General features: G+C 44.0%; 1 protein-coding gene across 1 annotated transcript in view; it reads left to right on the top strand.

Annotated features, from left to right (window-relative positions):
• Positions 1-25,386, top strand: part of LOC123751027 (putative neural-cadherin 2) — a 350,210-nt gene that overhangs the window by 311,901 nt on the left and 12,923 nt on the right. Inside the window, exons 12-19 of the mRNA XM_069301332.1 lie at positions 4,324-4,526; positions 7,386-7,552; positions 12,069-12,237; positions 17,255-17,596; positions 18,007-18,195; positions 19,790-19,929; positions 20,357-20,735; positions 21,916-22,161. Of these exons, the coding sequence (XP_069157433.1) occupies positions 4,324-4,526; positions 7,386-7,552; positions 12,069-12,237; positions 17,255-17,596; positions 18,007-18,195; positions 19,790-19,929; positions 20,357-20,735; positions 21,916-22,161 (1,835 nt within the window). The remainder of the gene's footprint in view (positions 1-4,323; positions 4,527-7,385; positions 7,553-12,068; positions 12,238-17,254; positions 17,597-18,006; positions 18,196-19,789; positions 19,930-20,356; positions 20,736-21,915; positions 22,162-25,386) is intronic.

Genomic DNA, 25,386 nt, shown 5'->3' with positions numbered 1-25,386 from the left:
TTAGCGTGCATGCTGCAATGAAGGGTTCTTCTAATACTATTGCAAACCTTCTTGGCCCGCATGCTGCAAGGGTTCTAATCTAAATACTGTTTCAAATATAAACGGAAGCACGAGACATTATTACCTCTGCTATACAGTAATGTATGATGATGTTATATTTCATTGCATGAAGTGTTTAAGACGAATACTTGTTATCTATTGTATAAAACCCGAAATACCGTTCATATTCGAGAAAACTTCGAATACTACACAAAGTAACGAAGTAACATCTCTGTTCTGCATCGAGATCGATTAAATAGGTATATCAGAGCGTAAGATGTTGCGTATAGGGAACTAACTTGCAGTTTAGAATGTAAAAGTTGATAGATATTAATATTCTTGTTTGACGAGCTGTTCCCTTGAGATAGTTAAGCAAGTCCCAGCTGTGTCTGGGTACAAGTGACAGGATGAACAACCCAGCGGGTTTTCTTCCTATTGGGGAGTGTTGTACATGCTGCTATGGCGGTATGTCCACTCACAGGATGAGTGGCGCTGCCCAGTACTGTCACTATGGCGGTATGTCCACTCACAAGATGAGTGGCGCTGCCCAGTACTGTCACTATGGCGGTATGTCCACTCACAAGATGAGTGGCGCTGCCCAGTACTGTCACTATGGCGGTATGTCCACTCACAGGATGAGTGGCGCTGCCCAGTACTGTCACTATGGCGGTATGTCCACTCACAAGATGAGTGGCGCTGCCCAGTACTGTCACTATGGCGGTATGTCCACTCACAAGATGAGTGGCGCTGCCCAGTACTGTCACTATGGCGGTATGTCCACTCACAAGATGAGTGGCGCTGCCCAGTACTGTCACTATGGCGGTATGTCCACTCACAAGATGAGTGGCGCTGCCCAGTACTGTCAGTATGGCGGTATGTCCACTCACAAGATGAGTGGCGCTGCCCAATACTGTCAGTATGGCGGTATGTCCACTCACAAGATGAGTGGCGCTGCCCAATAAACTCGCCCCTCGGGGCAAAATTTAATAATAAAAAAAAATTAAATGTAAAAGTCAAATCAAACTGTCTAATTATTTAGTTCTCTCTCTTTTGTAACCGGTTGGAAAATCCGAACAAATGTAAATAAATGCTTAAAGCAGGCAAAACATCCCCCCATAAGATGAAGAGTAAGTGGTTGTGTTAACGGTTGTTCACTCTTGCCTCAGAGGAGTATATAGAGGATGTGAACCAGAAAGTCAAGTGATAGAGGAACATATGCCACAAACAGCCTCAGATTTAGATATGACGAGTCCATAAGACTCTAAAACCCGTATACTGTTGAATGAAGATGGGACACAAGCGCTCAAGTTCAACATGCACAGCTAGGTGAGTACACACACACACACACACATTTTAGACAAACAGACAATATTGTGTAATTAATGAAAAATAAACTATTTTCTCCTGGTACCAATAACGCGCTTAACAATTAGTGAAAGTTGATACTGTAGTGGAGAGGGTGGAGGGGGTGGGGCTAGAGGTGGAGGGGGAGGGGCTAGATGTGGAGGGGGAGGGGCTAGAGGTGGAGGGAAAGGGGCTAGATGTGGAGGGGGAGGGGCTAGAGGGGGAGGGGGAGGGGCTAGATGTGCAGGAGAAGCCATATGTGAAAGGTGGGGGGAAGGGCCAGATGTTTTTGAGAGAGTCCCGATGTGTTTGCGAGGAAACAGATATGTAGGGGGGCTAGAGCACATTAAACAAAAAAGGAGTCCAGAAGTGTAGGGGAAGGCTTCGATAACGAAAGTGTATAGCTCACGAAAGACATGGAACGGTTGTAGGAGGACTAGGGGAGCATGTCAGCCAGGGAGGTACGAGAGCCAGACTGAGCTGGATGACGGAGCAATTGACACCTTAGGACGTATTCACCAACAAGTCCCGGTTGTCGAATGAGTCCCAGAGAGAGAGAGAGAGACACTGAGAGAGGGGGAGGGGTTGAGTCACAGGGGAAAGGGGAGACGAGAGGGAAGGAGACGCAGGGAGGGGGTAGAGGGACAGGAGTCACAGACGCAGAGGGAAGGGAGAGGGAGCAGGAGTCACAGATGGGAGGGACCCGGGAGTGGTATAGAGAGCTCGCTGATGGTGTAAACAGATGGCCAAAACAATTAACGCAAAATGCAACAGGTCTGAAATGTAAATGACTTCGTCCTCTTGTTGCTGTTGCTTAACACATGTCAGCAGTGTCTTGTTATAGTCAGCAGCTGAGTTGTGTTATTTTTGTTCTCGCTATGGTGTTATACGCTGTTCCTTTGTCGGTTATCTGTGTTATTTTGAATTCTGTTGTTATTCTGTTCTCAATGTGTTGTTGTTATTTGATCAGCCAGTCGTCCAAAATGATAGTACTGTTATTGGTGGAAGGAACAAAAATGGACTGTTGTACTCTGAAAAGACCACGTTTTGTTCTATCGATTTTGTATAGGGAAAGAGAAAGAATGCAAAAACCAAACCTAAACTATGTGTTGTTATGTTCACTCTGTGCTATTGTTATGTGATGTTGTTCTCTTCACTCTGTGTTATTCTTATGTGGTGATGTTCTCTTCACTCTGTGCTATTGTTAAGTACATAGTTATGTGGCGAAGAGCTCCAGCACAATACTAATTCTTCTGAAAAAACGTATAAAGTTAAGAAGTAGAAAAAGTGTGTGTGTGTGTGTGTGTGTGTGTGTGTGTGTGTGTGTGTGTGTGTGTGTGTGTGTGTGTGTGTGTGTGTTTACATTTGTTCCTCGGTGCTACAGCATCCATAAGTTTAAAATAAATTTTCCTCATCACTTTTAAAACCCATTTGCAGCTGTTGTTGTTGTTGTTGTTGTTTTAGATTCAGCAACAGGGAACAAAAAGTTGCAAGTAGCACGGGCTATGGTGAGCCCGTAGTGGACCTACCGGGCACAGGAGAGGGGCTGTAACTGTGTCCGCAATTTGCAGCATAGTGTAGAATCATCCCACCCCCCACCCCCCACACACCCTATTGCCACATCCCAGCAAACACACAACGTTGGTTTTACGGTTGTCAAAAACGTTGTTACAACATTTAGCGTTTGATACGACAGTCAAACAACGATTCCATAGACGCGATCACGCGAGTCTTTCCGTATAGTCCGCTGACGGAACCAGCCGTCCCTATCCCGCCACCCCTATCCCGCCGCCCCTATCCCGCCGCCCCTATCCCGCCGCTCCTATCCCCACCCCCCCCCCCCCCCCCGTTGTGTGTGTGTCGTCCGTGGTGGTCACGGTGGGTGCTGTGGATGCAAATGTTCGTGTGAGTGAATGAGGCATGAGCAGAGATCAGCATGTGGTGTGTAAAGGATTATTTTGGTGGAGAGGGGTTTGAGGCGTGATTTATTATATTGATATTGGGGCGGCTGTGGCTCCTGCTGTCACGTTACTGGTCAGATAAGTTATTTTTACCGTGTGCCTGCTTTGGTATCTTACTCTCACAAAATATTATATTGTGTTATACATAATAAATAATACATTTATAACTTTATATTATATTATATTATATATATATATATATATATATATATATATATATATATATATATATATATATATATATATATATATATATATATATATATATATATATATATATATATTGTGATGCCAGTGTTTTGTGAAACCCAAATTAATAATTGAATATGTGAATTATACCATTCATCAATCCATCTGAAAATGCTATAATATGCGATTTTGTTTAGTGACTCTTTCCTATCTAAAAACAGTTTAAATCCTTATCTTTACTGAAACTATCAAAATGAATATACTTATGACATTGCATTACATACTAGCAAGAATATTTTCAACGCAAACACATTTACATTACAAAAACAAAACGGTCTAAATTCATGAAAATATCTTCTAGTGCTTCAAAAAAAAATTATATAGCTGCTAAATACATTACAGTAATAACAGAAGTTCTTTACATAATAACTGATTAACAAAATGGGCCAGTCGGTAGAGCGACGGTCTCGCTTCTTACAGGTCGGCGTTCGATCCCCGATGATCTAATTTGTTGGGCAGTGGTTCTTCATCCCCAACCTCATATGATCCCAGCTCCTTGTCCATATGTCGCTTCCAAGTGTTACACAGTCATACCGGCTTATCGCTTTCTCCTCATATGTGACATTTCTCCTCAGGGGTCTATGTAACATTTAACACTCCAGATAAATATTCATAGATGTTTTATATAGCCTTCTTATTTACATGTACATAATTCAGGCTCATTTAACATTACTGATCATAGTCAAAGCCGAGGGGATAATTCCCATTGTTTCCTCCCCGTGCGGAGCAGACCTGGACAGCGGCAGGGGCGGCGCTGAGCTGTGGACGTCTCGGCCGGCCGATCGGGAGGAGCACCGGAGCCTAGAGGTGCAGGTGACGATAGGTGACGCCGGCGGAGTCACCGCCACCCACCCCGTCACCGTTGTTATCGACGACCTCAACGACAACCCCATGAAGCCCGCCTCCAAGACCGTCTACCTCTGGAAGACCCAGGTGAGGAGGGGGGCGGGCAGGGCCTTTGCTAGCCCTCGGAGTTACACTGTATTGCCTGGCCTTTCGTGCGTCTGGGCTGTGGCTGCTAATTTTTGGTGTAGTCTGTATCATACACCGTCAAGCTGTATACCTACCTATGTCTGTATACCCACCTATGTCTGTATACCCACCTATATCTGTATACCCACCTATATCTGTATACCCACCTATATCTATATACCCACCTATATCTGTATACCCACCTATATCTGTATACCCACCTATATCTGGTATTTTTCCTCTTTCCTTTCCTGGGATGTTTCCTCACGCCAATATCCTATCTCGATCTCCTCCATCCCTATTATCGAATCTCCACTCTATTCACAGCTTCCCCTTCCCTATTCTCGGCCACGACTAACTATCTCCTGTGCAATGCATGTCTTACCAATTTAGTTAAAGGATGATACAGTTTCGCTAAGAAGCTTTCACTCTTCTTAAAGACAAAGGAATTGTAAGCGTTAGCTCGTGAAGTCTTCAGGACCAGTAGATCAAGTCTAATAAGCTGGCAGGGACGCGCTCTCCCCGGGGGTGAATTAATTAAAATCAAGTGATTAAATTAGCGTACTTTGAGACACAAAGTGAATTGTTTAACTTTGCTTCGTGCGGAGTTACTCTGTGTTACGCACGGGGCTGTGATGAGGGAGAAACAGTAGGAAAGAGTAGGAGAGAGAAATGGGAGAGTATTAAGAAAGAGATGATATATTATTAAGAAAGGGATGATATAGAAAGAAATGGTATAAAAAAAGAATGGGAATAGAGAAAGTATTGAGAAAGATAAAGTGATGGGAAGAAGATAAAGTGTATTGAGGAGATATATAGAGAGGGGGAGAGATGAGAGAGAGAGAGAGAGGGGGAGAGGGAGAGATGAGAGAGAATCTGGTAAGCAGTATATCAACTAGCCAATAAAATCTGGGATTGGTCTTTCAGCCCTATCAACTGCGGGAGATTTATTAAGGCCGCTGCAATAGCTCACTGACCAACCAGCAAGTATACTTTAGTAGTAACCACAGTCCAAGACTAAAGTAAACTCAGTGTATGTTCACTGATAAATGGAGTATACCTCCCCGTTGTCAATAAAATGATGACCTAAGCGATTGTTATAATTTCATTATAAATGAAGATTTCCCTTCACCTAATTACCAATTAATGATATTAAGTGTGCTTTCCTAGCGTATCTATAGTGCAGAAAATGGAACTTGTAAACCCCTCAATTTTTTTCCTTTTTTGTATTTGTATTGTAAGTATTGTATTTGTATTGTATTGTATTTGTATTTGTATATTTGTAAGCAGTCTGCAGGAAGAACTGCCTTTTCTCCCACGTGCTACAAAGGGGTGTTTATATAGAGTTTGGACCCTATATCGGTGAATATGCAGCGAGTTTACATTATTCCTGAACGAAAAACCTGTATAATCTATTTATCTGTTATAACTTATAGATAGAGCTAAAATATTTCATTGGTATTAAAATATTGTTCTGGCATATTAGTATTATCATTCATTAGCATAAAATGTTGAATAGTCTTATTTATTGTTAGGGGGAAGACAACTCATGAGATTACCATTTAAACAGACGATGTTTGAATAATTATCCTGCATTTCTTGAACAAGCTGGCTTCCTAGCAACTAGCTGGCTTTCTAGCAACAAGCTGGCTTTCTAGCAACAAGCTGGCTTTCTAGCAACAAGCTGGCTTTCTAGCAACTAGCTGGCTTTCTAGCAACTAGCTGGCTTTCTAGCAACAAGCTGGCTTTCTAGCAACTAGCTGACTTCCTACCAACTAGCTGACTTCCTACCAACTAGCTGACTTCCTACCAACTAGCTGACTTCCTCGCAACTAGCTGACTTCCTAGCAACAAGCTGGCTTCCTAGCAACTAGCTGACTTCCTCGCAACTAGCTGACTTCCTACCAACTAGCTGACTTCCTACCAACTAGCTGACTTCCTAGCAAGCAGCGGTCACTTAGGCCCTTACCCAGGTACGCAGACTGGCTGTGGAAGCACACCTCCACCGCACCATTGCCTTCTCCAGGTCTAACAACCGTCAAACCCAGCCTCCTCGTCTTTAACTTCAACTCTTAACGTCCTTTCTAATCATTCCAATGTTTGTTTGGCTTTGAACAATACACAAAAGGCAGGAACAGAAGCCCGCAGACTCCCCTCACTCATGCCTTTGAAACAAACGATAAATAGCAGGGTTGTAACACTCTCTTCAATGTACTGCCACATGGAGACAAGATTACACTCTCACAAAGAACCTAGATGATCTTTAAATCGCTACTATGATCTTTCAATGGCTGTAATTAAACTTTCTTTTGCAATCTGATGCATTTTGTCAAAGTTCACCGCAGTATGGGCAATGACAACGGTATAATTGGGTGGTGCTCTTAGTTATTTAAACATATTATAGGCGTTTACGTGGAATAGTTTAGTCGATTGGTGCCTAAATCAGATGGTGTGATTTGGGTGTACACGTTTGCTATGGTGATTATTGCGTGCTGGTGTGATTTACAGAGCAGAGGTGACCGGTGTTTCTCTGGTGTAGAGCTACAGCTCAACCCTGCCCACGATCACCCTTTGATCCCTATTGCACTACATACTTTGATATCAAATTACAGGGGTTCTAATGACCCCGGGGAGCCGCGGCCCTCCCCAGGATCTCCTATCCGCACTCACCTATACACACACACACACACACACACACACACACACACACACACACACACACACACACACACACACACACACACACACACACAACATCCTCTGCTCGAACAGCCTTTTCCGGTTGTATTTTTCACATCTCTTGTTTTTTCCCCTCCTTAGGGCGGAGGAGGATCCAAGGCTCCCCTGGGCCGGGTCTACGTGGAGGACCCAGACGACTGGGACCTCGAGGACAAGACCTTCCAGTGGGTGGGTCCCCCTCACCCACTCTTCTCCCTGAACCCCAACGACGGCACCATCTTCGCCTCCAGCCAGGTCAGGGAGGGAAGGTAGGTCCTGGTGGCTGGTGCACCACTTACTGTTTCTTCATTGGGTAATATGTGGATTACGATACGAGTCACTATGTAGATCGTACGCATTCGCTCATTTGTCTCCGTGTTCATCTTTGGTTCAGGTCTCATTCAAGATACAACTCGCCACTTTAAGATCAGAAGCTGACGTGGATTTGAGGTATTTCAAGGATCACCTCAATAGTCAGATATCATCTTGCAAATCAGTGTAGAGATTTGTGTCATAGATGAAATAGCTCACACACACACAGGTGTTGTTCGTAGATATTTATTTACATAGGTGTTATATAGATATACCTGTATAGACGTCCGATAGACTATCCACCTGATAAGACAAATGTGGTACTGATCTCCCTGTCTCCGCATCTCTCTATCTGTATCTATCCATATAAGCCTCTATTCTTACGCCTTTGGTAAAGAAGGGTGTACGCAACACCTGATAAACAGAGGCCCAAGCAACCTCTAATATTGCCGAGAAATACAGAGTGGAATTTGAGGTTTTTTAAGGGAAGGTCATTAATTTTTTTCCCTTGATAAATTCCCGGATCCTCCGGAAGTTTTAATGGGCTTCCCTAAGGGGCAGACAACAGCAGGAGCGTCAAGTTGATTTACTTGACGCATATACAGTTTTTTTAAAGAGGAGATTAGATGCATCTTTACAAGAAAATCGGATCACTTAATTTAATGCAGTTAATATACACGTATCTAGCGACATTTTTTTTTTTTTTTAGGTTTCAGATTCTTTGTTGAGAATTCTTTTTTAGGCCTGATTAGAGACCAGACCGCACACTAGAAGGTGAAGGGACGACGACGTTTCGGTCCGTCCAGGACCATTCTCAAGTCGATTGTGAGACTTGAGTGCCTGGAGAATGGTCCAGGACGAACCGAAACGTCGTCGTCGTCCCTTCACCTTCTAGTGTGTGGTCTGGTCAACATACTTTAGCCACGTTATTGTGACTCATCGCCTGCACAGGTAAACACATGTAAAACCTGAGTGTTGAGACTTGAGTGCTAGCAAAGGCAGAGCCTTAAACGTGCATACAAGAACTTAAAAACATAAGAATTAAGGAAGGTGCCGAAAGCCTATTGGCACACACCTTTCTCTTTCATTAATATCCACCCAAATTTATTCATAAATTTGACAAAACTACGCTAGAAACATGTTTCAATAAAAATTACAAAATCCAAATTATTTCTAACTTGAGTTCTGGTAAGCAAGAGCTATGTCCTTATTGTACAATGTGTACACAGAGGGAAAACAAAGAGTGTACAACGTACAGGGAAATATTGATGTCAATATTGGAAATATTGTATGTGGTGGTGTCTGGCGTATCACTCATTGTTTATTGGGCAAGAGATGGTATTATGTTTGTGTCTCTGTGTAGAGCTCTGTATATTGACAATTGCCTCTCTATGTACAGAGGGAAGAATTGTACAATGTATAGCGAGAGGGATTGTAAAATGTGTAGAGAAATGAACGATACAGTATACAGAGGAAGATTATACAGTACAATGTACGTTCAGAGACATGGAATGTACAATGTGCAGAGAACTGCATAATTTACAGGGAACGGATTGCACCGTGTTCAGAGAGATTCTACAATGTATGGAGAGATACAAAAAATTCAGTATATGTACAGATAAAGAAAAATTGCGCAATATAGAGAGATAAATATTGAAAAATATGCAGGGAAGGGAAATAAACTATCAGGAGAAAGCGTCAAGCTATTCCGACTACTGTATATAGCACTTAGAAGGGATCAGGGTAAGGATTAGAGATGGGATGAGGAGGGGGAAGGAGATAAAGTAGGGGAAAGAGGGTTACATATGTTCTTTACATAATGTATCAGATTTTGTTATTTTTTTACAATGTTTGTATGATGTAATGCGTCTGTCATGAGGAACTCAGTGCATAGTCACGCACACACACACACACACACACACACACACACACACACACACACACACACACACACACACACACACACACACACACACACAGCATCTGACAGTAATACAAATATAACGCTCAAGTCCGTCCAAAATTAAAGACCAAGTGCTTTTGCAGTACTTGGAGATTAACTTTTGCCCCCATAAACTGCTACCTGGTTAGCGTGTCAGACTAAATGATGGACTCTACAGAACTTGGGTGAGCTACTGGACTTAGATGGACCAAGGATCTTAGATGGACTAAAGGACTTTAGGTGGGCTTGGAGACTAAAGTGGGCCAGGGAACTTGGGTGACCCAGATGGGCTAGGTCTCTCTCTCTCTCTCTCTCTCTCGAAAAGTGAAGATATTTTTCATTTGCATACAGAAATGTGATCCAAAATTTTACATTTATGGAAAAATGACGGGAGGGAAGGTTATATATCATAAGCAGGCGGTCATGGTGCGACAGTCATGGCAGTTTTATGGGAGTCATTAGCGCAGCGGGCGTCAGCCATGGTGGTCAAGGGAGCGGGCATGACGCAGATTAAGTGCCCGGCCCATGTCCGTTTTTCTATTTTCCTTTCTTTCTCTTCCTATACCTCTCGTGCTGCTTTACTAATATTTTTATTTCCTTTATTCATCAATAAAATGTTGAGTAATGGGAAGTGACCCTATTCCTCAGGGGTCCGGGACCATTTACGCACCAATTACGAGCTAATTGGGTGATAACGAAGCGAAGCTTATACCCCCTTTTGCATAGCTTGAAGGCTTTTGAAAGGATTAGACGGGTATTCATTTTAATGGCCCCTTTTCCGCTAATGAAGACCACTATACTTTTTTTTCATTTTTATATTTTCAGTGAAGCTTTCAGGTAACTTCCGACTTATTCATCAACTCGAGCCACCAAGAAAAACACGCAAAGAGTTCTGAGAGGGAAGTTAAGAATAATATAAAAAGTCGGAAAACCAAGAGAAAAAAAAACAAATGCAAATAACTAACCTCATCTGCCCAAGCATTACTACTTCTACAACCACAACTACGACTATAATAATAATAATAATAATAATAATAATAATAATAATAATAATAATAATAATAATAATAATAATAATAATAATGACCCGAAGACGACGCCCCCCTCCTCTCTCTCAGTGAGCTTGTGTCCTGTAAGTTCCTTAAATAACATCACTTCACGGAAGAATGTGTCGTCAGAGATACTTTACCCTGGAATCGATCGATGGAATGGAACGGGGGAGGAGGAGGAATGGAAAATGGAAGAAAGGCGAGAATAAGATGGGTGTAAGTGAAGAGAGAGAGAGATTTATTGATGCATATTAGGAAAGGTAGAAGTGGGAAAGACGGAGAGAAAATGAAGGGAAGAAGTGAAAGTTGAAGAAAAAGTGAAAAGCGGAAAGCCATGAGGCATGGGAGACAGCGGGAGAGAAGTGAAAGGAACAAAAAAAGAACAAGAACACAAAGAAAGGAAGAAAAGAATAGATATTAATTAGAATAAGCAAACTTGGCAGTATAGAAAACACTGCAGCATTGTTACGGTTCATCCCATAATGCTATCATTATTTTCTTCTATAATGATCACCGTTAATAAGAGTTTCCTCCTCGTCTTATCAACAAAACTATATGCCACAACCCGCGTAGCATGAGAGGCAACGACGGCAGAGACACGAGACCAATTCCGTGCGCGAGGCGACAACAATGATAAGCTGTTGAATTATTAACTCTCCTTTCCTTTACCTCTTCATCCTCCACTCCCTCTACCTCACTTATCCCTCCCCCCTCCCTTCCCCTTCGTCTTCCACTTTCTCCCCTTTCCCTTCCCTCACCCCCGCTCCCCACTCTCTCTCCCAACCTACCCCGTCCTTCCCATTGCCTTCGGCTCGCGCCAATAATTGATATGTATTAGGCTCGGTGATCCCAATGACGCATTGGTCATCTACGGCGGGAAATAAATGCACAGACGTGGCATGTGACACTTTCATAGATGGCTCAGGAGCCACCGTGTCAGGTGCCGTGCCAGGAACATGGTGTCGTGTGAAGCTGCCACAGAATAAAAGGCAGCCACTGTGTCTGGTTTAGCGCCAGGAACGCGAATCAGACACGTCTGGGGGCAGTCGAAAGCTACAAATCAGTTTGTGTTCAGTAAATCATCTCCTACACACACAAACACACACGCAGCGCGTGTTTTGAATGCAGGAATAGAAAGGAAATTGTGAGTGTTAAATTTATTTGATTTCTATAGACATTTTGTGCGATGCAAAGGACTTTCAGGTTTTATATTTTATGTTAGCCACGATTTTGATGTATGACCGAGCGTGGACGCACGCATACAAAAACACACACACACACGTGTACAATCGCAAACAAACACACACACACACACACTAACCCCTGAGAATGGGAATCGACTTAAGAATGGTCCAGGACGGACCGAAACGTCGTCGTCGTCGTCCCTTCACTTTCTAGTGTGTGGTCTAGTCAACATACTTCAGCCACGTTCTTGTGACTCCTCGCCTGCACACTAACCCCTGCTCACTTCCCTTTCACCAGGTATGAGCTTCACTTCAGCGTCAGCGACAGAGCGTGGCGTCAGCGCGGGGTGTCAGCCAACGTTACTGTGGCTGTCAGACTCCTGTCGCAGGAGGCACTCGCCCACGCCGCCCCCATTACACTCACGCCCACCACGCCCACGGACCTCACCAGGGGATGGACGCCAACGGTAAGCTCCACTGATCTAAAAACATTATCTTGTTATCTTAATAAATCAAAGGATAACATTTCTTAAACATTATATAAGTAATTATCAACACGAAAGAACCAAGCTGGGAAGACTACATAGTTAAACATTATAAGTATCTTTAAAATGGGCTTTATTAGCCAAAATATTAAATACATATTACTTAAAGATTAAGAGCATTGCCGTTCGATGGGTCCTCTGATGATCCAAATGGTTGGGTAATTTCATTCCTTCCTCATATCCCAGATATCCTTGTCCTCATATCCCAGATATCCTTGTCCTCATATCCCAGATTCTTGTCCTCATATCCCAGATTCTAGTCCTCATATCCCAGATTCTAGTCCTCATATCCTAGATTCTTGTCCTCATATCCCAGATTCTAGTCCTCATATCCCAGATTCTTGTCCTCATATCCTAGATTCTAATCCTCATATCTTAGATTCTTGTCCTCATATGCCTTCTAAGTACTGTGTAGCCATACTGGCCTAGGGTTCTCTCCACATAATTTCCCATCCTTTTCGACTTCATGTTGCGCTCTTTTAAATTGACTGTTATAATGCTTGCTATCCTTCAAATTGTAACTTTAACGATGGGTAATGCTGCATAGAGATTGTTACTCACGAAGTACACACATGTAGCACCCTCCCCCCCCCCCCCATTGTAAGTTCTCGTTCCTCATTGGTGTCAATTACTAGTTTCTTCCTTCGCCAAAGTAGAGTAAGTTACGACCACACGGGCCCATTTCGGACGAGTGCACGTCTTGAAGAACGCCAAAATGAGAGAAGACTTGGCCTCAGGTGCAGATGATGGCGGTGTTGGCACGCCTGACTGTGGCTTTGTCTACCCCCATCAAAACAGCAATTAAGAAAACTCGAGTTGTGTAATCCGGTGCGTGTTTGTTTTTACCTGAAGGACACCATCTATCTTGTGGCTACGACGGGGACAGGAAGCCGGCGACTTGTTAAAGGGTTTCCTGATATTTTTTTTTTCTCACGGGATTTTGAACTGCAGTAATGTCTTCCACGGGTTTGTGACCCAATGGGGGGGGAAAGAATCTCTTGTTTTCTGTCGTACATTGTGGCTTGTGTAGCTTGAAGATATTGTCCCTTGTGTGCGTTACATTTGATTTTCAAAGAAGTGATCTGGAATCATATCCTTCAATTTGTTCATTATTTTAAAAGTGATGTATCGTGCTCCTTCCTGTTATAGCGGCCTTGACGGAGCTGTGACAAGCGTGAACACGCAACGCGTCTGTCCACCGCAGACATGCAGTTGAGAATGAGGCAAGGCAGACAGCATTGGGTTCTCCCTGCCATAGGCCATGGTGTGCCAATACCCGTACCATTGGCTCTCAGGCCTTAGAACTCTGCTAACATTGGCACTCACAAAAGTTCGGTTGGGCGGGAATACCCATTTCATTATCCAGTGGGGTGCAAACTGCCTCCTAGTCAGCGAGCAGACAGCACGCTGGACTTGTGATCCTGTGGTCCTGGGTTCGATCCCAGGCGCCGGCGAGAAACAATGGGCAGAGTTTCTTTCACCCTATGCCCCTGTTACCTAGCAGTAAAATAGGTACCTGGGTGTTAGTCAACTGTCACGGGCTGCTTCCTGGGGGTTGGAGACCTGGTCGAAGACCGGGCCGCGGGGACACTAAAAGCCCCGAAATCATCTCAAGATAACCTCAAGATAACCTCGTTGCTATATGACGTTTGTTGACTTTTGCATGAATTCCTTCTCTTGTTGCTCAATACGAATTCACGAACAACTCAAGTTCACCTTCCCCAGGATGCGAAGCACGGCAACCAACTAACTCCCAGCTAAACACCAATGTGGTGAATAGAAACATCGGGAGCACAGAAACGTGCCCTAGCTCTAGCGCCCTGTCGGGGAATATCAACCCTGGACCAAGAGGTTACGAGCCGACGGCGCTGCAGGTCACCTGGTGTAGCTCAAAGCTGTTCGAGTCTTCAAAGCAAGTGCCAATTTGAACTGAGCTCTTCAGTGACACTTGAGCCAAAGGTGCTCAAATATCTCCACCTAGCTTCCAGCACGGCTTGGGCGTGCTTCCCAGCGCCTCTAGCCTCATCTAGGTAATCAGGAAAATTGATTAACCTGGGGAAAGGGGGAGGAGGAGGAGAAGGGGAATGGAAATATGCGTGTTGGTGGCCGCGTCACGGGAATGGAATGCGAAGTGAGGGAATGTGACGCACAGGGAGGAAAAAGCATGTCAGGTAATGGAATGGAATAAGGGTAGATGGAATGTGATGACACGAGGGGGAATTGTGACACAAGGTGACAGAGTGGGACGCGAGGTGAGAGAATGAGACGCAAGATGCTTGAAAAAAGCAAAAATCATAATTAGAAATGGTCCAAAGACACTCAACAAGGCTGGTTTCTGAGCTGCGGTGACTGAGTTATGAGAAAAGACTGACGAAACTGGACCTCTCCACACAGGAGCACGGAGGGGACATAATAACGACACTCATGATTTCAAAGAGGAAATAACAAAGTGGACAAAGAGGCAAAGTGAGAAACAACAGAACAAGTCACAATGGAATCTAGAGACACATCGGAGCCACTGAGATATTAGAAATTCAAAGAAATACAGAAAGAAGATGACTGAACTAAACTCTAAAAACGTCTCAATGTAAACATCAGAGAGGGGAAAAACGAGAGAAAAAACTCAATAATAAAATAATGCTGAAACCCTACAAGCGAGGCTGAGAGGTGTGACCCAGGAGCTGAAACGCAACCTATGAGTGCAAAACAAGGTGAATACAGCCAGGTGAGTGCACATACGGAGTTATCGCTTTCTCAGTTAATAGGTCTTTTTTTCCCCCAGTCATCGCTGTCCCGGCTGATTCCATTCCACCAACTTCATTAAAATTCATTGAAAATATACAGAATCTGCGTAATATTCCTCCCTTTAATGGCGAAGGTCCTGTCGGCCATTATCCACTGTAACTTGTATTAGAAATATGTGATTATATATATATATATATATATATATATATATATATATATATATATATGATTATATATATATATATGATTATATATATATATATATATATATATATATATATATATATATATATATATATATATATATATATTAGTATATTTTGGTAGCAGTCTTTCCTGTAGACATATATTAATATTAACTATTAATAATATATATATATATATATATATATTCTCTCCCTCTCTCCCCACTTCCTCTCTCACCCCAAACTTCCTCTTCTCCCTCTAGCTTCTCACTCTCTCCCTTCCCTCCCCCATCATCTTCCTTTGCCCCCTCTTTCCAACTCTCCCCCCCCCCTCACCCAATTCCCACACCTCCTCCTCACCCTCCTCTTCCCCCCTGCCCTCTCCCTCTTCTCTCCTACAATATAATTAATCTTAACACTATAAGAATACTTCACACACTGTTCAATACACAATACAAAGTCAAAGAGGAAAACCATATCACCTTTTTTTTTATTTAAATGGTATTATAATTAGAGTTTTTGTTAATTTTACCATGATCAAAGCATACAGTTTCTGATATGGCGATCATATAATAATAATAATAATAATAATAATAATAATAATAATAATAATAATAATAATAATAATAATAATAATAATAATAATAATAATAATAATAATAATTTAGACATGTCATATGATATTGCGAGATTTTGGTGGGGGTGACATTAGCTCAGTGTTACTTGACATTCTTTTCCTTGACAATCCCAACCCACCCATGTTGGGCATGTACCCAACAGCAGTTACTGGGAAAAATGAAGTGAAGCTAGTCCTAAGCGTCTGGCCCCTAACGTTGAACACAGACATACATTTCTATTTATAAATAATAAATGGGGTACTCGCCGAGCTCAGGTCTCGAGTTCACACTACCTTCACTCTAAACATCTTCATACCATCTATATTTTCCCTGCACACACCCTCCCCATCTTTCAAACATCCTAATACGCAGATTCCCCATCTCCTCTCTCCCTGCCCACACACGCCCCTCCCTCTCCTCCTCTCTCCCTGCTCACAAACGCTCGTGTCAATTATCTCCAAACTCACATACGCCCTTCCTCAGTCTCCTCTCTCCCTGCTTATAAATGTCTTTCCCTTGTCGTTGTAATCAAAAGGCTATGCCCAGAATGCAAATCTCTCATCTGAACATTCGTTTTGAAAGTCAGTATCTTAATTCACTATTTTTTAACCAATGCTAAAGTCTATGGACTCAGGGCAGAACATTTCACATCCAAACACTTCCTGAAGGAGGGTTGTCATATGTCAACTCATATGACAACTTCATAAAATACCATTAATCATGTAAAGTTTAATAAGGCTTCCTCTGAGCATCTGGCTTCCAACCTCGAACAGGCAAACATTCTTTTTTTTAATTGATACTAGTTTGATGCATAAGTACCTTTTCTCGAGAGATCTAAGCATTTTGCCATAATTTGAAAGGCATATATTTCATTATGGTCCACAAGTGCTGTCATTCACTATATTTTAGTAATTACGTTCTTGTGTATGTTGGGAACTTTATTTTGGGCGTCATAAAAATATTTGTCAGTTTTTGCTTCCAGTTTCAAGCTGCATTCTTCCTGAGCCAATAAAAACAATCTTGCGGAGGTTTGAAATGTTTTGTACATATACGTATATAGCTATGTGCTACGCTAATTATTGCCTTTTGCCGGTGTTAACGAAAACTAACATTATCCTAATTTTTTTTTTTAAATATGTAACCTGTTCTATTTATATACAACAAACTCCGCCATACTAATACCCATTTCACCTACACACTTCTCACACTTCTCCATATTGACATCCCACACACACACACACACACACTCCTCCCCTCTCCAACTTCTCCATGCTGACATCCCTCTCGCCCGCACCCTTCCCTCACACTCTAGTCAAATGATTACTGCACAAGGGGGGTAGTTTTAGTCACTGAATCAAACTTATAGCCTTGTAATTTTTCCGCTCCGACCAGCACGGGGGAGGAGGTCTGGGTCGTCTGGTGGAGGGAATTTTGAAGGCGGTGGGGGAAGGGACTCACACGGCGGAAGTAGTGAGTGTGTATGGCCACCCTCACTATGCTCCTCCACACTACCACCACCACCACTACTACCACCACCACCACCACCCATCCCCACACGCCGCCCACTCGCCGCCCACCGCCTTAGAGGACGGGACGGAGGCAAGGCAGCACCCGCCCCGCGTAGCTGACACCCTACCACCTTCTGCTTGTGTTTGGGTCAGCGTCAGAGACCAGCGTGGGGTGTTTATGGACCCCATTAAGCTCCATGGGCTGCTGGGGCTACACTCTCGCCAGGTTAGTCTTCCTGGGGCAAGGTGGTGCAACCGGGTAGGTCACTCTGAGACATATGGATGTGCATTATTTGTTTGGTCTACGGTTTAAGCATTAGTGCTGCCTCCGTTGTCAGCGTGATCAAAGACAGCACCACGAGAGAGAGAACGGCAGGGCTTGCTTCCAGATCTTTATTGACAAATTATTGAGAAAAAGAGACAACAGAGAGAGAGAGAGAGAGAGAGAGAGAGAGAGAGAGAGAGAGAGAGAGAGAGAGAGAGAGAGAGAGAGAGAGAGAGAGAGAGCATGAAGGTGAGAGATGGGGATGAAATGAAAATAAAAGGTAAACAGATAGTGGGTTGGAAGCAAAAAGAACCACAGATGCAAACAATGACATTTACAACACTGACGTTTCTCCTTCACACTTCGTACAGCTGGAAGAAGCGACCAGCCTGAAGGTGTGGTTGGAATCCTCGGGGATCACAGGTCGACGTCGCCCGGAGGAGTTGCAAAGCCCCGACCTCCACCGTGACCTGCAGCGCCTCCTACACGACCTTAAGCAGGGAGAGGACGGTGACCCCTCATCCGCGGCCTCGCTGGCTTCTACTGCTCTCCCTCTGCAGGTGAGGTGGTGAGGAGAGGGTGAGGGTGTTTGGGAGGTGAAGAGCAGAGTAGAGCCAAATGTTTATAGATGAGAAAGGTGCATAGTATCAGAGGTAGGTAGTGAATAGGAAGGATGGTGTGAGAGTGAGGTAGGGTGTGTGTGTGTTAGAAGTTGATGAGGTGGATAGGGTGAATGAGGGGTAGATTACATGTGTGGAAATTGTCACAGAAACTCATTCCCCTGCCTTTAAGAGAAGAATTTTCTGTTGTTCTGTTCCTGTTAATTTCTCCACAGTTGAAGTTCCCCAACGATGCACACATTACTCTTACTAAATCTTACAAATTCCTTACTGACAAGTCAGCCTACCACTTCGTCTGAGGCCTGTATACTACTTCAATAAAAAGCATGTCGGTGCCCTCGGCCATTTCTATGAAAACAGCGTCCGTATAGTTTAGTGCTACACATTTGGTTGTGCTTGACAAATATCGCTACCTCTACGTTTGATGTCTGTTCACTGTGCGTGAGTACAGTTTGTGTAATTGAATTCAGGTCATTTGTATTGGTCACGCTGCTGTTGTCGATCGGTGTATTTATGTCAATCTTGCAACTTAAATGGACTGTCTTTCCATTTGCATGTCCCGTGCTACCATAACATACACAGAATTCTTGTTAGTGAACGAGCTGTTGATAAATGATATTGTACTACCTAAACAATACTTTTTTCAAGTCAGCAATTGACCCCAATTACCCTTAACAGCCACTCACCATGACTGCCACCGCAGCCTTAGAGAGACGCATCCTGTCCCGTATGTACATATCTGCCATATGAATTATTGGGGTTATAGTCAAATCGTACACAAGACGACTCGACAAATCTTGTTTTCTCTTTGTTAAAACTGTATATATATTGTTAGGTTGCGAAGTATTAGCTTAGGTTAGGCTTTTAGGCTCGTTTGGGTAAATAGTTTAGGTTAGGTTGGGTTTATTGAGCTACGTTTTAAAATCCGCTGATCACCCGTCTTGTGTACGATGTGATTTATATCCAGCCCAGTTGTCAATGAAAAGGTATCGCGTTGGCCTTGTAATATAAACTCAGCCGGCAGTTCCTAGCGATTGCCCCTGGAAATCCATTCATTGCCATCTACTCGTCTGGGCAGAATCCCTCTTCTGAACCTAATTCAGTCTACACAATGAAATCACAATTACGCGATACATCTATGAGAAAATCTCTGGAGCAGGATGGCAAGATCGAACGACCTTCTCGTCTGGGGTGACCCGCGGAAGGCTGGTTCGATCCTGCCGTCTTGCTACAAACATTTTCTAATTCTTTCTACTAGTCTTGTGGCGTGGGAACTTTCCTGATAAGCATGGCATACTACCCCACGGGACTACGACGAGAACAATCGCAGAACCACATCTGTTCTTTCAAAGTTCTTCGTCTCGCCCGTCATCAACACAATTTCTCGTTCTCTTTGTCTCGAAAATCCATTTATAAACTAGATAAAAAGAGTTTGGCAATAAATTCTTAACGCGCTGGCACATGTGAGAATTCTAAATAGGTGGAAGGATGTAGGACTGGTAATCAATAATCACATGTTCGTCACACTTGGTAGGTGGTGGACACCAACGCTACCTCTCTGGTCACTCCTCGCCTCTCCCGCGCCCACGCCTGCTACGCCCACGAGCCAGAGTCCTGCACGCCCACCTCCTGCCTCAACGGAGGGAGCTGCATCAGACTTGCGACTGGTAACAGGTATTGACGATACTGATGGTGGAGGAAGAGTCGTGTATGTGTGTGTGTGTGTGTGTGTGTGTGTGTGTGTGTGTGTGTGTGTGTGTGTGTGTGTGTGTGTGTGTGTGTGTGTGAGCGTACGTGCGCCCACGCGTGCGTATGCGTGCAGTTGTCATCATATAATGTAAAATGCATAAAAGCCTTATTCATATGCTACAAGCATAATATTGTCCAATTTGCATGAGTACAGTTCCGTTCTAGGTGATATATGTAATATAATTTACTTACCAAGCGTTTACGCACTTTCCTAAGCGTTTGTGAGTTCGTGGCGAGAGCACAATATCAAATCTAGATAACATTAGTTTACACAGCTTCAAGACGGGAAGATGAAACTCAAGCGGTAGAATGCTTGTTGCGTAACCGTGTATCTCCACTACGCCTTCGACAGGTGCGTATGTCCCGGCGGCTCCAAGGGATGGCAGTGCAAGGTATTGTCTCGCACCTTCTCCGGATCTGGGTGGGCGTGGGTCCGACCCCTGCCTCCATGTCTTCCCACAACCATTTCTCTCCGGGTCCTCACCTGGCGACCCAACGCTCTCATTCTCTATTCCGGCCCACTGTCACCCCAGCAGAGGCCCCCGGAATCCTCTTCTTCCTCCTCCTCGTCGTCCTCCGCGCCCCGGCCCACGCCCATGCTTGCCCTGCAGCTAAAGTACGGCCGACCCCAGTTGCTGCTGGAAGGCGGGATCGTGCCCTTGAAGCTGGAGGTGAACACTACGATACACGGCGGCGACTGGCACACTCTTCATGTTCACCTCGATACCCAGGTGAGGATACCAGGTGTGTTGCAGCTGTCCTCGATGATAGCAGGTGTGCCATGGCTGCCCAGGTGTGGATAGCAGGTGTGCCATGGCTGCCCAGGTGAGGATAGCAGGTGTGCTGCAGCTGTCCTCGATGATAGCACGTGTGCCATGGCTGCCCAGGTGAGAATAGCAGGTGTGTTGCAGCTGTCCTGGATGATAGCACGTGTGTCATGGCTGCCCAGGTGAGGATAGCAGGTGTGCTGCAGCTGTCCTGGATGATAGCAGGTGTGCCATGGCTGCCCAGGTGAGGATAGCAGGTTCGCTGTGACTGCGCAGACGCTTATACACACAAGTAAAGGTCCCAGTTTCTGTCATCTACCAATACCTGGTGATAAACACGTCTATTTGAGATAGACTGCCCCACCATGGGGATGGAATTGAGACATATCTCTACGCTATTCGATAACAGATATCATCATCATCTATAACATCTGTCCTATGATTAAAAAAACAATTAGTTTAAACTTTTTTTTTCCAGTGGCCATTAAAGACAATTAACAAACATTATAGTTTCCAGTACAGACGCCGCCCCCCAATGTGGTAATTGGACCCCCGAATGACTTGCGTTGAAGCTCCTAGAAATTGAATTTCAGCTACCATGAAATACCTGACCCAAACTTACCTTCTTAATTGCATTCATACCAGATATGTAAGATTCAGGGATTACGATGTCTCATTCCTTGACTTCTCTCACTCATTCCTCGACTTCTCTCACTCATTCCTCGACTTCTCTCACTCATTCCTCGACTTCTCTCACTCATTCCTCGACTTCTCTCACTCGTTCCTCGACTTCTCTCACTCATTCCTCGACTTCTCTCACTCATTCCTCGACTTCTCTCACTCATTCCTCGACTTCTCTGACTCGTTCCTCGACTTCTCTCACTCATTCCTCGACTTCTCTCACTCATTCCTCGACTTCTATCACCCATTCCTCGACTTCTCTCACTCATTCCTCGACTTCTCTCACTCATTCCTCGACTTCTCTCACTCATTCCTCGACTTCTTTCACTCATTCCTCGACTTCTCTCACTCATTCGCCTGAACTCGTGTAGATACAAACATTAAGATTTCTAACTCATTAGAAACATAATTTCCTTTTTCACAATTTACATCGAAGTGACCGTTCTCGAACCCCCTTCACTAGGGTGTTGCTCTCATGGTCGACCTGTGCGGCCAAGGTTGGGAGAACAACGCCCAAAACGACGTACACTGCCTCGCGCAAGCTGACTGGTCTGCCCCATTTGGTCTGGAGGAGTGGCTAGGCTCAGGACCCCTGCAGGTGGGCGGTATCGCCCACTCACCGCCCACCGCCCACGACCACGGGTGGGGCGAGGCCCCCACAGCCCGCCCACTCCAAGGCTGCGTCTCACATCTCATCCTCAATGGTCAGGTGAGAGCTGGGACTGTTACTACTAATCATCTACCAACTCAACTAATTATCTGTTTTCACGCATTGTACGCTTTTAACTCATTTATCTTGACTGTTTGTCTGTTTATCCTCACGGGTCCTTGAGATCGTCTACCTGTTGTCTACCCGTATTCCTTTCTACCTCAAATCCTGTCTACCATTTTACTTCCCACGTGACATATTTCCCACCTGCTTATTTGATTTGTTTTACCGTAAACACGTCAACTTGTCAATAGATCTGTTTAATCCCAGGCGCAAACATCAAGCTTCCTCACATGGTGAGCACCATGCAACTGTTGTCCTGACACCTGAAAGGGAACTATCAGGGAGGACGCACTAAGCCATTGCGACTATACAGCACTGGGAAGGGGTCAGGATAAGGGTTTGGGATAGGACGGGGGAAAGGAATGGTGCCCAACCACTTGGACGGTTGGGGATTGAATGCCGACCTGCATGAAGCGAGACCGTCGCTCTCCCTGACTCCTGGAGTGTAAGGTGATCAACATGCAGCTGTTGTCCTAGCACCTGGAGTGTAACGGAATCCGGAGAAAGGTCTAAGCCAGTGTGTGACGATATAGCACTTAAATAGGATATGAGGACAAGGAGGATGGAATATGAGAGTGAAAACTTGGTGTATAATCACTTGAAATAACGGGGGTTTCGAACCCGGATCCCTGTGAGAACCAAGACCGTCGCCGTACCGCCAGCCTCAGTTGATGGGTACCAAGAAGCAAGTCTTAGTTCGATGATGTGCGAGCCAATTCAAATTTTCTGTTCTCTATCTAAGAAAAAAGACACTAATTGCCTCTTATTTAATCGCGCGTGAAACATGTGGAACAGCTCACTGGGAAATATATTAGCCTGGAACACAAATAATAATTAAACTTAGATTAGACATGCAATTCTCCATGTTTATAATTTCATAAACTCTCCGTAAACAAACAGCCTACTTTGGCTCTACTGGTCTGTTAGTCTTTGTAATCCTAATTAATCCTTTGTAATCCCGTATTTATCTCGTAACCGCAAATGAAAAGGATTACCAGGGTGGCCCGAAGCAGTTGACATATATTTCGTTCAACAAAGTCAATATTTGACTTTGAATAATATCATTTCACGGCTACAGTCTCGACTTGCAGTGTAGTCACTTCTACCGCGTTAGACAAATATTCTGAGTAATCCGTAAGAGCTTCTGAGATAAGACACACGCGATAACGTCCAGGACACTAATCGACATTGGTAAACATTACAGAAATTCGTGAATTTCGACGTAAAATATGCGACCAATTAGTCAAAAGTAGTGCCAGATAACTGTAATTTGACCGGGGGATTCACATTTACGGAAGATTTATAGGAAAACAAAGACTTTTTACAATAAAAACCAATATCAATCGAAGACATTCCAAATACGAAAGAGTCTTTGATTGTTTTCGGCAACAGACCAAGACATTATTTCCCGAACTGTTTTGTGAATTCCAACTGCAAGTGAGGTTAGGGTGTGATTCACTCTAACTTCACAAGCGAGACAAATTGTAATTTATTCTGTTGGAATACGCAGTTATCATTTTTAACTTGCGACGAAAGACTGATTTTTTTCTTTTACTTCCGAAAGGAAATATAATTTATTTCCTCTCTTCAAGGTGTGCTGTGATTTAATTCTTACTTTATGTCGGAGAGGCTTTTAATTTACCCTGACTTACGGTGGAACACATTTATGCACGTTTCTCACTTCACAGAGAACACATCATTTATAAACATGTGATGGGGGAAGTGATTGTCATTCTCACTATAAATGGCACGCTGGCCAACCTTGTTCTTTCTCCAGGTCTCACCTTCCGTTATCCGCACCTGCGCATTGATGACCACAACGGACCATTAATAGCCACTCCGGACCATTACTGTCCACACCCGATTATTCATGACCAACACGTGACTATAAATGGCAACACCTGACCGTTTCGCAGGTTCGAATCCTCGTCACGGCCCTTGTGGATTTGTACAGCCTCAACCGTGTTCTAAAACAACGCGGTGTCTTTGTTAAAGGATTTGTCTGAAAATTAGTAAGAGTTGGAGAAAAGTCATGACCCATCCTGCATAGCAAATTGTTACCTTTATTTGGCCTAAAAACAGAGGGCGAGACAGTGAGGTCAGACTCGAGCAACTAGCCCCAAACCTGGCGTACTGAACTGAAACAATTTGTCAGAAAGGCCTGGGCATACTAGTGCTTCCCCCACTTTAGGTCACTGTCAATTCAGCCATAAGAGAAGCTTAGTCTTTGAAAGAGAATTTCTGATTTCGAGGGCCAGTTTCAGAAAAGGCTATGATTGGTCTATACCAAAGTGGGAGGAGGTATTTCCTCAGTGTATGGGTTGTCTCAAGGCTTTGTCCCTAAAGACGGAAGTGTTAATGGATAAGACCAAAGTGGTAGTTGTGACTTTCTGTTATCTTAGAGAGGATGGGTTTTTATTTGGTGTGACTGGAAATTGGTCTGGTTTGCCACATTTCACGCTAAAGGGACGGGAGTCATGGGGCTCGAGCCCTGACCTGCCTATGATCATCCCTAGACAAAGACTGGTCACCCTGCAAAGTTTGTGAGGATAGCCCCAGCTGTTTGGTCCCCAGTCTTGAACAGACAGACATTGATTTTTATAGATACAGATTACCTAGCTGACTGATTAATAATTTCCTTGTACTAATGCTTTTATTGATAAGTCACAAGTCCTTCCGTTGTTTTAAATTAGCCAAGATAGTTAAAAGAAGTTATATCCATCAAGTATGAGGATGAGCAGTGAGTCAACATGAATGTCTTATACACGTAATGTACTAGCAAAGCACTCTTAGATCAATTATGCAGTGTGTACTCAAGTGGGTGATAAGACAGGCGAGTGATGGTGTTATATTGTCACGATTTTGTTCTAGCGATGGAACGGAAAATCAATACGGGTTGCTACAACAACAACAGCGCCTTAGGGTATACCCGAAGCTGCCCGCTCCTGGTATAATCTAACATTAATCTACTTCCAAGGCTGCACCTGCCACACGTGTCCTTGGATCACACCCCCCCGGTCCATGCTGGACCACACCTGGGGCCAGATTCACGAAAGCACTTACGTAAGCACTTACGAACCTGTACATCTTTTCTCAATCTTTGGCGGCTTCGTTTCCAATTATTTAACAGTTAATGAGCTCCGAAGCACCAGGAGGCTGTTT

Source organism: Procambarus clarkii, chromosome 5 (genome assembly GCF_040958095.1).
Source record: "Procambarus clarkii isolate CNS0578487 chromosome 5, FALCON_Pclarkii_2.0, whole genome shotgun sequence".
Classification (NCBI taxonomy): Eukaryota; Metazoa; Arthropoda; class Malacostraca; order Decapoda; family Cambaridae; genus Procambarus; species Procambarus clarkii.
The sequence above is the reverse complement of the archived record's forward strand: the minus strand, read 5'-3'. Positions and strand labels throughout refer to the sequence as shown.